Consider the following 15,759-nt stretch of genomic DNA (forward strand, 5'->3'; position numbering starts at 1 on the left):
ATTCTAAATGGATTTATCGCTTCATGGTGCATGGCGAGTCCCCTGTGAATCTTAGCGTGCCTGAAAACAGTGAAACGCAATGGATGCTCCAGTGAGTATTGAGTGGGAGATCCCACGAAGCATCAAACACCTCTAAGCAATGAATTACGGTTGATGAGCTTGCTCTCCAGTGAAGCTTCGTAATAACACATGCATTCAAAATTGCCAAGCACTTGCGCACTAATAGAATATCAATGTTTTTGGTTATCAAAAGCAGCTTCATTCTTGCTGGGTGCCCTTATCGCAATGTGAATTAAATAAATTTCCACAATTATGAAAAAAAAATAAAAATTGCCTTTTTATGTTGGCAAATACATGTTACAGTGTGATTTATGTATGTATACCAATACAATATGAAAACTGGATGTAGTGCCTTGGTTAGTTAATGACTTCCAGTACAGCAGGCATGATGGAGTGAAGCTTGGTCAAGATATTTTCGACTTGCTGTCCAGGTTCCTGAGAAAAGACAACAGGTGACCAATATAAAATGTGGAACAAAAAAAACAGTCTTCAGTGCAAATACACAGCATTGTCCCTCTTAAAGGAAACTAAAATACAGTATGTGCATCATATTCATCATTTTTGAGGTTTAATACAGTATGTTCATCAGGTCAATTACAATAACAAATTGGTGGTATGAATTAATATACACATGAGTTGTCATTTAGCTGGTTTGGCTTGATCATGTGTGTCCCCAAGATATCTCATTATGTATATGCACATATTCCATATTGTCGAGATGTTTACTTATCTTGGTAGTGACATTCGTTCATTCATGTCTCTGGTGACTCTTCCTATGAAGTCAGTAGATGGATTGGGAGAGCATGGGGGGTCATGAGGTCGCTGGAAAGGGGTGTCTGGTGCTCCCGATATCTCTGCAAAAGGATGAAGGTCCAAGTCTTTAGAGTCCTGATGCTTCCTGTCTTGCTATATGGTTCCGAGACATGGACAGTATCCAGTTACCTGAGATGAAGACTGGACTCCTTTGGTACTGTGTCTCTTTGGAGAATCCTTGGGTACCACTGGTTTGACTTTGTGTTTATTGAGCGGTTGCTCATGGAGTCCCGAATGAGGCACATTATCTGTAATGTGATTGTGGGTCAGTTACAGCATTACGGCCATGTGGCACGTTTCCCCGATTGTGATCCAGCTCGCTGGACCAGGCCAAGGGTTCGCCCACATAACACCTGGCATGTGGCTGATAGAGGGTCATTTTCGGAGGGTGGGACTGGACCGCATGTCTGCCTGGGGGGTTGCCAACCGAGATCCCGCGCTGTTTCGTCATGTGGTGGGTGTGGCAATGCACTATACCAGTGCATGCTCCCCAACTTAAATTGACTTGACATATTCCAAAATCCGAAAATACACATTTTCTGAAATACTTCTGGTCACAGGCATTTTGAATGGGGGATACTCAACCTGTAATATCAAGTGAGCTAGATTAAAAAAATAATAGAAATAGCAAATGATGGTGAAGTCTGGATGTCATTGTCTTTTGGCTGCTTCCATTAGGGGTTGCCACAACAGATCATTTATCAGTATTGTTGTCCACATATAGATCTGGCAAAATTTTACACAAGATGCCCTTCTTGACTTACCAATCCCCCTTTATCCGGCACAAAGAAACACACTTGGCTGTGCATGCCCTGTGGCTGCATTGATGGTAAAGTCTGGACGTAAACCTCGATAAGATACAAAGATAAAAAGCATAAAGATAACGGTAATGTCTGTGCCAGAGGAGGAGTTATCTTGAAAGGCTGATGTCCAGGTGAATGGAGTCTCTTTAATGGAATGGAGATTCTCTCTCTGATGTCTCTCTCGTCCCTCTCAGACGGGTTATTCTAAATGCCAGAATGCGCACATGAAGTTCCTTACCACATGATGTTACACACTTGGCATATTGATTTATTTACTGGTTCAATACAATGAATTCCTATGCCTTTGTATTAACATGCCTGTATATTTTCTTTTTAAATGGTCTACAACTGTATTGTTAAAAAAAAAAATAGCTGTTGTTTTTCCTTGTCATTGAATGCAGAGAGCAAACTTCTGCAATTCCTTTCATTTAACACTCTTCTTTGCTGTCTTTTTCAGGGTGTTACTGAACAATTCTATAAGTCATTTGCAAGATCGACCATTCTGCCAGGAGATGCCCAGGCTAAACTGGCTGTACGTTTGTTTTCATTAATTGGGAGTAGAGGTAGAAAAGTAATTAGTTAATGAAAGAAATCTGAGAAAGTTCTTTGACAGTCATAGTCAAATGTAAATTTGCCACAATGTACAACATCCTGCTCTTTGGTAAATGGTTTAGCCCTATCAAGACTGCACAGCAAAATTATGAATGCTAAATCATTTCTTGGTGGCACCACAGAGCCATAAGCCCCAGACACACAAGTCCTGGGTTCACATGAAAGGTTTATTACAACAAATACTTTCAGTAGGCTTCTTGTCAACCCCAAACACAATCACAATGCTCTTCTCTCTCTCTCTCTTTTTCCACTCCTTCCAAGTGTTTTTCCTCTTCCAACTCACCTGGGTGAGACAGAGTGGCTCCTTTTATATACCACCAGGGAGTACTTTCAGTGCCAAGACACTGGTCAGTGCCAGGGTCCCTGATTTAAATTAATTGGAGACTCCAAACTGAACAGGTTGTGTGTCCCGTGATGGATTGAAGTCCCATCCTGGTTTGAGTACTATTCTTGACCCAAGACCCTAAACTGGATGACTAGGTTAAGAAAATGGACGGCATGGATATAATAATATGGTCTGTCCCTCACCTAGAATTGACTCATGTGGGAACGTCGCTAACTGATATATGACCTGGCTGCCCTTGTTCTGGTTGATAAACTTTATTTCGTTGCTGCCATTACGGTGGCTGGCTACCTCAGGGATATGGATCTCTGTTAATATTCAGCTTCTATCTAAGTTGCCTTCTATATGTGAAGATGTGCTGTGTTTATTTTTAACTAGTCACGTTACCTGTCAAAGATACATAATAAATCTCTACATGTACCTTCAGCCTTCATTGTACGAGGTGAGACACAAAAATAACTGGACTGGGCTTGGGGCTTTCTTGGAAAACCGTCAATTGGTTGGCTGGACGTGAATCATAGAACTCAATCCCCTCCTACATGCCCTCTCAAACTGCTGACCGGCTAGGTATATCCTGTGAATAGCCCAGTCAGTATTTGCACAACAATCACTACACGCGTTGCCACTATAATGTCGGGTGAAAAAAGTGAACAGCGAGACAGGACAACGCTCCCGTGCACAATGCTTTTTCCGTAAAGCAGTTTTTGTCTGACAAAAACATTCCTGTCCTCGATCATCTTCCCCATTCGCCCGATTTAGCCTGTTGAATTGCCTCAAGCGAGAAGACTTCCAGCACTGTTTCAATCAATGGAAGATAAGTATGGAGAGGTGTAGAGTTCAGGAGGGGTATATAGAAGGTGACAATGTTTAGAATGCTGCAATTCATCAAATAAATATTTTTTTTTTACCAATCCGGTTATTTTTTTGTCTCACCTGGTATGCCTTTCCTTGGTATCCTCGTGTGTCTGAACCTCTCATTTATAGCACTCTCTCTCTCAATTGCATTGCCTGCTTCTGAGACTCTATTATATGGAGGAATATTTCGGACAAAATGAAATAAATAAATAAATGCGTAAATAAATAAAAGTACTGTGAAATGTAAGCATAAATAAATAAATGTGTCATGAAATGACAGCCTTAATAAATAAATATGTCATGAAATGAGAGCATAAATAAATAAATGTGTCACGAAATATGTTTTTCGTTGCTTATTTATTTATTTCATTTTGTCCGTAATATTCCTGCAAACCGTCATGAAATACGGCTTGAAATAAAACTGTCACTTTCACTCGTCAAAGTTGAGAGGGTGGGCTCTAACACGCCCTCTAGTTACTGATTGGTGAATCGATAGCACAAGAATTAATTAGAAAAATGCTTACTACTGCCGATTAAATGGATTCTGCCGAAGATATTACGTATTTCAGAGAGAGAACTGAAGATTTATCGGAAGAAATTACAATGTTGGCGGCCCTTTTAGACTCCGATATAGATGAAACTGCTTTTGAAATTATCGAAGAACAGGTGGAACGGACTCTACTGCACTCCAGTTCAGGTGATGCAGTACCCTGCTCTGGGCGTCCATCCTTTGACATTCCAGCTGAGTCAATAGAACACCTTCTGTTATGCGGTTTAAAAGTACAACAGATTGCAGATCTGTATGATGTATCAGAGAAGACGATCACAAGACGAATGAGCCAGTTTGATATACGGTAAGCTGCAACGGCTGTATTAGTTTAGGTACTTTGACATGGAATGCCCAAAGCAGCTCCACCTAATATTTTGAACTGAACAACTTTACCACTGATCAGAGCTGTACAGTTGTTTGAAAAAGTAGCTGCGAATATGCAACTGACTTTCTACTCGTAAAACAAGGGTCAAATACTCAGTTCTAAAAGGGCCGCCAACATTGTAATTTCTTCCAATAAATCTTCAATTCTCTCTCTGAAATACGTAACATCTTCGGCAGAATCCATTTAATCGGCAGTAGTAAGCATTTTTCTAATTAATTCTTGTGCTATCGATTCACCAATCAGTAACTAGAGGGCGTGTTAGAGCCCACCCTCTCAACTTTGATGAGTGAAAGTGACAGTTTTATTTCAAGCCGTATTTCATGACGGTTTGCAGGAATGTTACGGACAAAATGAAATAAATAAATAAGCAACGAAAAACATATTTCGTGACACATTTATTTATTTATGCTCTCATTTCATGACATATTTATTTATTAAGGCTGTCATTTCATGACACATTTATTTATTTATGCTCACATTTCACAGTACTTTTATTTATTTACGCATTTATTTATTTATTTATTTTATTTTGTCCGAAATATTCCTCCATACTATTATATTAAGGGGCCTTGTTTACCTCCTGTCCACGTTTTGACTACTGTCAATTGTAGATGAACTCCCATTGCCTGCTGTGAAAACATCATTCATATTCTTGCATATACTTACCGTTTTTGAAGGCGACTCTCAGCATGCCTTCTACACCTTCACACTTCATCTTGTGCCTCAAGCTGTCTTGCCTGCACTTCCTCTGTCGATTGCATCACCAGAGCCAAACTGCCCATTCAGCTTACTCTAAGACAATGAACACACACAAACACACACAGAGTAGCATTTTTTATATAGTAGATTTGCCATAATGAATAGAGAGGCAGCAGGTTACATTTCACCCTTTGAGCATTCAGAAACTGAGTCAGTTGCTGCTATCACTATGGAGTTTTTGTATAATCGTTATGTCTATCAGGCACTCATAGACGTATTCTGTTTAAGAAATGTCTAAAGAGAAGTGGCCAGCTGGAAAGTAAGTGAGTTTGCAAGGTCTGTTAACAGCTGGACAGTAGTTTATGACCATTATTGCCTAGATATGCTCCCTTAGCCCCATCCAAGAATGGGAAAATTGTGATTAAATAAGGCTAGTAATCTGTCATCAGCTGCACCCAAGACTATGGAAGAGGAAGATGCACACAGACAGATTATATCCTCTACAGAAGAGTTGATCTGAAGGAGATTGAAGACTGCAAAGTGGTGGCAGGGGAAAGTGTAGTTAAGCAGCATAGGATGGTGGTCTGTAGGACAATGTTGGAGATCAAGAAGAGGAAGAGAGTGAGGGCAGAGCCAAGGATCAAATGGTGGAAGTTGAAAAAGGAAGACTGCAAGGTTGAGTTTAGGGAAACGGTGAGACAGGCACTGGGTGGTAGTGAAGAGTTACCAGACAGCTGGGAAACTACAGCAGATGTAGTAAGGGTGCTTGACGTGACATCTGGACAGAGGAAAAGGAAACCTGCTGGTGGAATGGGGAAATACAGGAGAGTATACAGAGATAGAGGATGGCAAAGAAGAAGTGGGATAGTCAGAGAGAGATCTAGAAAGTAGATAAGAGTACAAGGAGATAAGACAAAAGGTGAAGAGAGAGGTGGCAAAGACTAAAGAAAAGGCGTATGATGAGTTGTATGAGAGGTTGGACACTAAGGAGGGAGAAAAGGACCTGTACTGACTGGCTAGTCAGAGGGACAGAGCTGGGAAAGATGTGCAGCAGGTTAGGGAGATAAAGGATAAAGATGGAAACATACTCACAAGTGAGGAGAGTGTGTTGAGCAGATGGAAAGAGTACTTTGACAGGCTGATGAATGAAGAGAATGAGATAGAGAGAAGGCTGGATGATGTGGTGATAGTGAATCAGAAAGTGCAACAGATTATCAAGGAGGAAGTAAGGACAGCTATGAAGAGGATGAAAAATGGAGGGGCCCTTGGTCCAGATGACATACCTGTGGAAGCGTGTGGTGGTGTTTAGGAGAGATGGCAGTGGAGTTTTTAACCAGATTGTTTAATGGAATCTTGGAAAGTGAGAGGATGTCTAAGGAGTGGAGAAGAAGTGTACTGGTGCTGATGTTTAGGATTAAGGGGGATGTGCAGAGCTGTAGTAACTACAGGGGGATAAAAATGATGAGACACAGCATGAAGTTATGGGAAACAGTAGTGGAAGCTCGGTTAAGAAGTGAGGTGATGATTAGTGAGCTGCAGGATGGTTTCTTGCCAAGAAAGAGCACCACAGATGCAACGTTTTGCTCTGAAGGTGTTGAAGGAGAAGTATAGAGAAGGCCAGAAGGTGTTGCATTGCATCTTTGCGGACCTGGAGAAAGCATATGACAGGATGCCTTGAGAGGAGTTGTGGTATTGTATGAGGAAGTCGGAGTGGCAGAGAAGTATGTAAGAGTTGTACAGGATATGTACGAGGGAAGTGTGATAGCGGTGAGGTCTGCAATAGGAGTGACAGATGCATTTAACGTGGAGGTGGGATTACATCGGCTCTAAGCCCTTTCTTATTTGCAATGGTGATGGACAGGTAGACAAATGAGATTAGACAGGATTCCCTGTGGACTATGATGTCTGCTGATGACATTGTGATCTGTAGCGAGAGTAAGGAGCAGGTTGAGGAGACCCTGGAGAGATGGAGATATGCTCTAGAGAGGAAAGGAATAAAGGTCAGTAGGAACAAGACAGAATACATGTGTGTGAAAGAGAGGGAGGTCAGAGGAGTGGTGAAGATGGAGGGAGTAGAGTTGGTGAAGGTGGATGAGTTTAAATACTTGGGATCAACAGTACAGAGTAATGGGGATTGTGGAAGAGAGGTGAAGAAGAGCGTGCAGGCAGGGTGGAATGGGTGGAGAAGAGTGTCAGGAGTAATTTGTGACAGACGGGTATCAGCAAGAGTGAAAGGGAAGGTCTACAGGACGGCAGTGAGACCAGCTATGTTATACTGTATGGGCTGGAGACGGTGGTTCTGACCAGAAAGCAGGAGACAGAGCTGGAGGTGGCAGAGTTAAAGATGCTAAGATTTGCATTGGGTGTGACGAGGATGGATAGGCTTAGACATGAGGACATCAGAGGTTTAGCTCCAGTTGGATGGTTTGAAGGCAAAGTCAGAGAGGAGAAATGGCGTTGGTTTGTACATGTACAGAGGAGAGATGCTGGGTATATTGGGAAAAGGATGCTAAGGATAGAGCTGCCAGGCAAGAGAAAAAGAGGAAGGCCTAAAAGAAGGTGAGAGATGACACGCAAGTGATGGGTGTAATAGAGCAAAATGCAGAGGACAGAAAGATATGGAAAATGATGATCTGCTGTGGAGCAGCTGAAAGAAGAAGACAAAGTCATAAATAAACCTGTCAATGCTAAATGAAGGACACTGAAGATATCCATTGTTTTTATTTTATCTTTATCTCATATTATTTTATGGCTCACCTGTTCCTTTCCCATTACATGCTATACTGAATATTTGATTAATGAACTAAAAAGTGAAAAGCTTTCAATATCACGCTGTTAGAGCTATAAATTAGTGACCATTAACAAGGGAAAATTATACAGAATTATAGTAATTAAGAACAGAATGGTTGTTTTTGTTATTCAAGCAATATTAATAAATACATAAATAGTCCATTTTTCAAACCTGTTTGTTTCAGTTCAGGATGAAAAAGCAAGAATCAATCCAAGATGTATGCCAGTCCATCACAGGACACAATCATCCACTCCATTATCATCAAGCTAGCCTACACACACCAGGTTACCTGACACGCACACTTCTGGGATGAGGGAGGAACACTGAAGAGCATTGTCCCATAGATCAGTGTACTCAAAGTTATACAACATTTTTGAAATTAGCTTTTTTATTATAGAGAATTGTAATTTGGCATTTGGGATTTTATTTCAAAAATTATGATCTTAAAGACAAATTTCAATTGAACTTTTGCCCTGGTCAACTACTAAAACAGCCTGTAACTGGAATACATTCACAGTGATGCTAAGAGGGAAACGTACTGTAGCGCAAAAATCTTTCAGGGCCAGAAATGAGATTACATGTCCAGGAGCAACTGTGACGATGTGGGTTCAGGCTCCACGCTCCCATGGCTGTTTGGGAACCCTTGAACCCAACACCGTTGATAATGAAACCGAGTGAGCTAGTCAGTGGAGGCAAATAATTCCAGCAAGGGGAAGGTAAAAAGTGCAACAGTGCTTTTATTAAAAATTGTCCATCAAAACAAAAGTGTTCATAAAGTGCAGTCCATTCAAAAGTTCAGTAAATAAATAATCCATAAAAAGAACACGTGGAGGTTAAAACTCAATAGAAAAAAACAATCCTTTAAAACGAGAGGTTAAAATCTTCTTTAGGAAGCAGTCTTAAAACAACAAACAAATCCGGTGTAACGTTTCTGTTAGCATCTCACCTGCTTATCCCGTTTGGCCAAGCAGCAGGCAAGACGCTCTCTGCAGCTGCCCTCCTCTACACACACACACGAGACTGGAGACCTCCCGATCCCTGGCTCCGGTATGGCACTCATCCCAGTCCTGGAGAACTTGGTTTCCCACAACGGCCAGGTCGCCCACGTTGGGGATTCCAGCACCAAGTCTCCCGACTTCCGCTGCCATTCCATGGCCTCTCTGCGGCCAGTCGCCTTCCCTTGGTCACTCCCGCTACCTGATCGCTCAGCGGGAGCGACATCAACACAAACACCTCGGTGTCGGCCTAACACCCAGCTTCCACGCAGCTGTCCACGAGTGCTCATTCACTCGCCCATCCGCTCGCTCTTCGCAGCTCGCACTCTCTCTTTCACCGACCTGCTTCCTCTCCTGCTCCCGGTAACCTCCGTCCTCTTTCCTTTCCTTTTTTCTCTCCGAACGTTTCTTTCCCCCCTCACAACCGACTCGCGCTTCTTTTTAAAATGACGAGGGCCACAGCAGCTGCAGCATTAGCCACGGGACAATCATGAATGTGGGCAGTTCCTCACCTGTGCACTAGGTGAGAAACGCCCACACCCTACGGATCGTCCCGCGGCCCACTATGGCCCAACGTCCCCTCGCTAAGCCGCGAGCGCATCGATTACTTATTTAAAATGAATGGCCTTTGCTCAACGAGCTGTGGACCCATAACACCACAGCAACCTGTTAAAAAGTGTGTAGTAAATAGTGGCAAAATCCTGCACTGCAAAGGCACATACAGGCCTTCTTTCTAAAACTCCCACCCCTAATTCCTCCAGTCTATGCCTTTTAAACCACTGCCGGGGTTTCAGAGAGAGAGAGTTAAAGATACTGAACAAAAGACTTGACACTGAGAGAACATTAAAAGCTAAAATCGCTGTTATCTATTCTTGAGTTTAGAATCATAGGATAACTGAAGCTTAATAATTGCTGTATATACTCGCAGATAAGTTCTCCTGTGAATAGGTCAGGATTTCTGGTATTTTATAATGTCGGTCATATAAGTCAAATGCGGAAAACTTACGCTATTGGTCCAAGAGATGACAATATGCTAACGCCCACCTTACAGAGTAACCATGGAGCACACAGCCTTTTATTTATGTGGGTGTGGCAATGCGCTGTATCAGCGTGTGCTCCTAACCTCTCTCTCTCTCTGTTGTGCCTACGTGACCACGTAATACCCAACTATTCCAAAGTAACGTTTGCACTGATTTGTGCTTTTTGTATCTCACACCCTCATACACCTTTATCGTAAGGGCATCCCTTATCTACGATGGAACTTTTGATCAGAAGAAAATATTAAACTGGTTTTGAATTAAACATAGTTGAAGTCCATCCATCCATCCATTTTCTAACCCGCTGAATCTGAATACAGGGTCACGGGGGTCTGCCGGAGCCAATCCCAGCCAACACAGGGCACAAGGCAGGAACCAATCCTGGGCAGGGTGCCAACCCACCGCAGGACACACACAAACACACCCACACACCAAGCACACACTAGGGCCAATTTAGAATCGCCAATCCACCTAACCATTGTGGGAGGAAACCGGAGCGCCCGGAGGAAACCCACGCAGACACGGGGAGAACATGCAAACTCCACGCAGGGAGGACCCGGGAAGCGAACCCGGATCTCCTAACTGCGAGGCAATAGTTGAAGTCACGAAAGAAATTGGTAACTGCACTGCTGCAACAAAATTCGATGCGTCTGAGAAACTGATGCAAGATTGGAGGAGGCAAGAAGATGTAAAAATAAAAAATGCAAGTGTCGCATTTTTGAACGAGCGTATAAGTTGGGGTCAGATTTTGTGATCTATTTTTTGAGTTTCAGACCCGACTTATACGTGAGTGTATACAGTAATTTGTATGTTGTAACGAGTGCTGAGCCATTGGAGACAGACTGACAGACACACACACGTAGACCACTGCAGCTACCAGGTTTGAGAAGCACCCATGTCTGCTACAGTATCTTTATTTTATCTTTAACTATTGTATCACTGTATCACATAACAACAGCAAATTGAGTTCAGATAAGCATTGTGCTCTTTGGATAGACAACGTGTTTAAACGCTGTGGATATTTTGTCATGGCATGCTTGCATTTCCAGTTAGACAGTAATGTTCAATTTCTTTAGTTTTTTGTTGAGATAAGCAGTCAGAAGTTGGATGTTGTGTAGCCTTTTCTGTGATTTTACTGGTGTTGTTAGGAAGATTTATTGGTTCAGATGTTTGGAGTACTGAAATATGCATCTCTTGCGGCACTTTGTTATCAGCTCTCTTAATGACAATCCTTTAGATGGAGTGTGACACACCATTTGCTTCAGCTGCATATTTTGCAGCTCTTATTTTAACAACTATAGATGCCAATTCTTTCCAGCTTACATCAACTCGTATGCTATTGTCGTAAAGCTGAACAACACACAGCACCTGCGACAACGTGTCATTCACATTTACCATTCATCCATCAATGCTTTTAAATGGGAATGTATAATCTGATGTTACAGAAAGGTTTTTAACTTACATCAGGTTATGTTTATGTTTTAAATCTTGCAATGTGCTCTCTCCTGCTCTCAACACACATTTATAAGTTTAATAGGTTAAACTTAGAGACTTTTCGACTATAGACTACACATCATAATCAGAAGCTTCTCTCTATCAGACCAGGTTAATGAGAGCGCCTCTGATCTTTGTAGCTCAAAACCACCACCCCTACTTTGAGCGCTGCCTTCATGAGGCATTGGATTTGTTTAGAATTGTGGCAGTCAGTGCACCATCTAATTGTATCCTTCCAGTTTTAGGCAAAATTTACTCATGGATGGCTCCAAATGTATATATATTATGCATATGGCTTCAGCAAAAGTAGCAGTGCAATAAAGATCCATCACAGCTAAGCAGTTAGATCCTCCAGGTGGTGTACTGTCATGAAGATTGGAGATATTATTTTAAATGAGAGAGGATCACGAGATGAATGTGAGACAAGATTTGTACCTGTTGCTTTAACGGGTTGTTAAAATAATCTTTCAGCCAGAACCAAATCTAAACCCAGGAATCAAAGTCAGAGAGAATGAAGCAAAAGTCAAAAACTGGAATTAAAGTGGTCTTTCATCCAAACCAAAATTCAGAGTTAAAAACAACATATGTGTGATATTTCCGATTTATTTCTTATAAATCTGCAAAAATTTCTAAAATCCTATTTTCACTTTGTCTTTCTGGGCTGTTGAGTGTTGCTTGGTGAAAAAAAATGTAAATGAATTTAGTGCAAGGCTTCAACATAACAAAATGTGAAAAAAAAACAAAGGGGTCCGACTTCTTTCTACTGTAGAGCCACTACGTATTCATACTGTAGATAGATAGTAAGGAAGGGTGGTATTAGGTACGTACAGTAATGTGAAAAGACTTTGGTGCTAATAGTTTACAAAAACGCTTGTCTTAGACAGTTACTTTATGCCTTCTGGATTAGTATGTTTATAGAAAATAGTGTATACAGTGGAACCTCGGGTCACGACCGTAATTCTTTTCAAAATTCTTTTTGCAATCCAATTTGGTCGTGACTCAAAGTAATTTCCCCCATAGAATTGTATGTAAATACAATTAATCCGTTCCGGACCGTATGAGCTGTATTTAAATATATTTTTTTGAAGATTTTTAAGCACAAAAATAGTTAATTGTAACATGGAATGCACAGTATAATAGTAAACTAAATGTAAAAACATTGAATAACACTGAGAAAACCTTGAACAGAGAAAACTAACCTTGCAGTCTCTTTAAAAACAAGCCCGGTGTGTTCTTTAACTGCCTTCTCTCTCTCTCTCTCTCTCTCTCTCTCTCTCACTGCTCTCTCTCTCTCTCGCTCGCTCTCTCACACTCTCTCGCGCTCTCTCGTTTGTTCGCTCGCTCTCTCTCTCTCTGTCTCTCTCTCGCTCGCTCTTTCACACTCTCTCTCTCTCGCTCGCTCTCTCTCTCTCTCTCTCTCTCTCTCTCTCGCTCTCGCTTGTTCGCTCTCTCTCTCTCTGTCTCTCTCTCGCTCGCTCTTTCACACTCTCTCTCTCTGTCTCTCTCTCTCTCTCTCTGTCTCTCTCTCTCTCTCTCACGCTCCCTCTCTCACTGCACAGGGAGAGACTGAACACGTGCGGAAATCATCGGCGCGTATGAACCGGAAGGGAAACTGGCTTGTTCGTCACCCGAGTGTGTGCTCGTGAACAGATGCAAAAGTTTGCCAAACTTTTTGGTCGTAACCTGATTTGTACGTGTTCAGAGACATTTGTGACCCGAGGTTCCACTGTACTAGCATAGCTGAAATACCCGCCGTTGCCCGGGAGGAAAATAGTGTTTTTTTAATTGTTTGAGAAAAATATAATTAAAAAAACATTGAAAATAAAAATAAATTAACAAACAATAAAGACTCACTAATGTGTTTGTCTTGTGGTCTTGTGTTTATGTTATCATCCAGTTGATGCTCGAACCGCCAATTCTATTTAATTTCAAAAGCAACAGGGCGCTGTGGCGCAAACATAGAGAATGCTGGCAGTCACCTCCAGTTCGCCCTCTGGTGGTCGTTCCAAGTGTCATCTGGATGCATACAAGGCCGCAAGATCACCCCCTACCCAGAAGCACCCCCACCCTAAAGCAACGCTTCCGGTTCATTTTACCCTCGCAACCCTGTGACGGATGAGGCCGATTTCGCACCCCTTGGTTTGAGAAGAAGTATGAAAAATATGAGGTTAACGCAGAAAAACAGATCACCAATTGAAGCTTTATGAATAATGGATACTTTATTCGCCATCAATAATTGTTTTGGTAAAGCCATACTCAGTGAAATTCTCCTTCCATTTTCTAATTTTTTTCGCGACTAGCCATGATTAAATGAATGGTAAAAAAGTAAGAGCGAAGCAAGGGTGACTTATTGAGGCAGGCAGACGAGAGCACAATAGCACGCGGGCTTGATGTGGTGCGCGTCAAGTCGATCTAAAATGTGCGGTCAGATTCGAAAAAATGTATCTTTTCAAGTTATATATATATATATATATATATATAAAAGTCAATGTACGTGTGTGTACGTATGTATGTATGTTCCAGCATCACTTCCAAACGGCTGGAGCAATTTTCATGAAACTTGGTACACATGTTTCTCATTGGTAAAGTAAAAATACTTTAGGGTGGCGCTTCCCGATTGGGGGTGTGAGCAACTGTTGCTGGGGTTGCCAGAATCCATCGAGGAATGCCTTTAGTCCTATCTGGTCCACCTCCACTCCTCTCCTCTGAGCTCTGCCCTCTTCCACCCGACTCCAGCCATCGTATGGAGGAGGGAGGTGGCCCCTTTTATACAAGCCCGGATGGGCTCCAGGTGCTTCCCGACACTCCCCTGTGTGACAGAAGTGCCGGCTGCGCACACGGAAGCACTCCAGGTGTCCCCGGTCTTCTTCCCCCCAGCACTTCCGGATGTGACAGAAGTGCTGAGGTCCGAGGCTCTCCAGGCACCGGGGCACCCCCTGGCGGTGACCACGGGCCCCTACAGGGTTGAGCTTCCAAACCCTGCACCCGTAACATAACCAGGGCAGTCGCACACCCGGGGTCTGGAGGAGGCGCAAGCCCTCCTTCGGTCCTCTTGGGCATCCCAGCTGGGTACCACCCCCAGCTGCATGCCACATTACATACCTGTGATAAGGTTGATTAAAAACACACAATAATATTTTACCACTGTTAAATGATGATAAAATCCAAAGTATTCTTTCAAAGTAAGTGGGATTTAGACGTTTTAGAATAGCCCTCAAGGGACCTTGGAACAATGAAAAATATTTTGTTCACATGCACATTTTTATTTTACAATTTTTACATTGATTTCTTAAAACATATCTTGGCCTACTGTGTGTACTCAGCAGCTTTTCCATTCTTCGTTGTTTTCACAGATGGGAAGAACTTCACATCTTGTCTTAGGCTTTGAAGAACTGCCAGAATCACGACATGTTCTCTGGTGCTTTGAGGCAATTATTAATGAAAATTCATGGTTGTTTTCACAACAACACTGTGTTAATCTGGCAGCGAATGGGGATAGTGAGAACACTAGATGATAAAGGCTCTTTTGTACTGTACATGATGCGTCAGAGCGGCACGAATTATGTCACACTCTAAGACATGCCCCCTTGTGATTCTCACACACACTGCATGGAATGCAGTGATCATTTATTTCTGAAATTTTCCATTTAATATTTTCGGCCATGATAAATCACACCAAGGAAACTTTATTGGCGGTGTGAGGTACAGTCTGGACACAGACAGGCAGACATGATGTTGATCACCACACACATGTTTATTTACCATATTATTTACAAATAAGTGCATCAACCCAGTGCCGCAGCACCAATCACCCCTTCAAGTCCAGGCCTTCACACAATGCCTTTTTCTTCTCTGGTCCGCCTCCACTCCTCTCCTCCGAGCTCTGTCCTCTTCCACCCAACTCCAGCCCTCGAATGGAGGGAGGCGGCCACTTTTATGCAAGGCCGGATGGGCTCCAGGTGCTTCCCGACACTCCTCTGCGGACACTCCCCTGTGTGGCGGAAGTGCCGGCTGTGCACCTGGAAGCACTCTGGGTGTCCCCAGTCTTCTTCCCCCGAGCACTTCCGGGTGTGGCGGAAGTGCTGAGGTCAAGGGCTCCGAAGGCAGCGGGGCGCCCCCTGGCAGCGACCACGCGCCCCTACAGGGTTGAGCCTCCAAGCTCCCTACCCATGGTCCCCAAAGCAACCCAGGCGGTTGCCCCCTCTTGGTCTGGGGAAGGCGCAAGCCCTCCTCCGGTCCTCCTGAGCGTGCGGGACAGGTCGCCTCCCCAGCCGTCTCTGACAGCAGATACAAGATTTTACTGTAATGTTAAAGTTACCCTT

The 15,759-nt window shown here is 42.9% G+C and overlaps 1 protein-coding gene across 1 annotated transcript in view; it reads left to right on the forward strand.

Annotated features, from left to right (window-relative positions):
• rxfp1 (relaxin family peptide receptor 1) overlaps window positions 1–15,759 on the forward strand; it is a 176,199-nt gene that overhangs the window by 103,053 nt on the left and 57,387 nt on the right. The window contains exon 9 of the mRNA XM_039752700.1: window positions 2,134–2,208. Coding sequence (XP_039608634.1) covers window positions 2,134–2,208 — 75 coding nt within the window. The remainder of the gene's footprint in view (window positions 1–2,133; window positions 2,209–15,759) is intronic.

The sequence above is a fragment of the Polypterus senegalus genome, chromosome 4 (assembly GCF_016835505.1).
Source record: "Polypterus senegalus isolate Bchr_013 chromosome 4, ASM1683550v1, whole genome shotgun sequence".
NCBI classification, from domain to species: Eukaryota; Metazoa; Chordata; class Cladistia; order Polypteriformes; family Polypteridae; genus Polypterus; species Polypterus senegalus.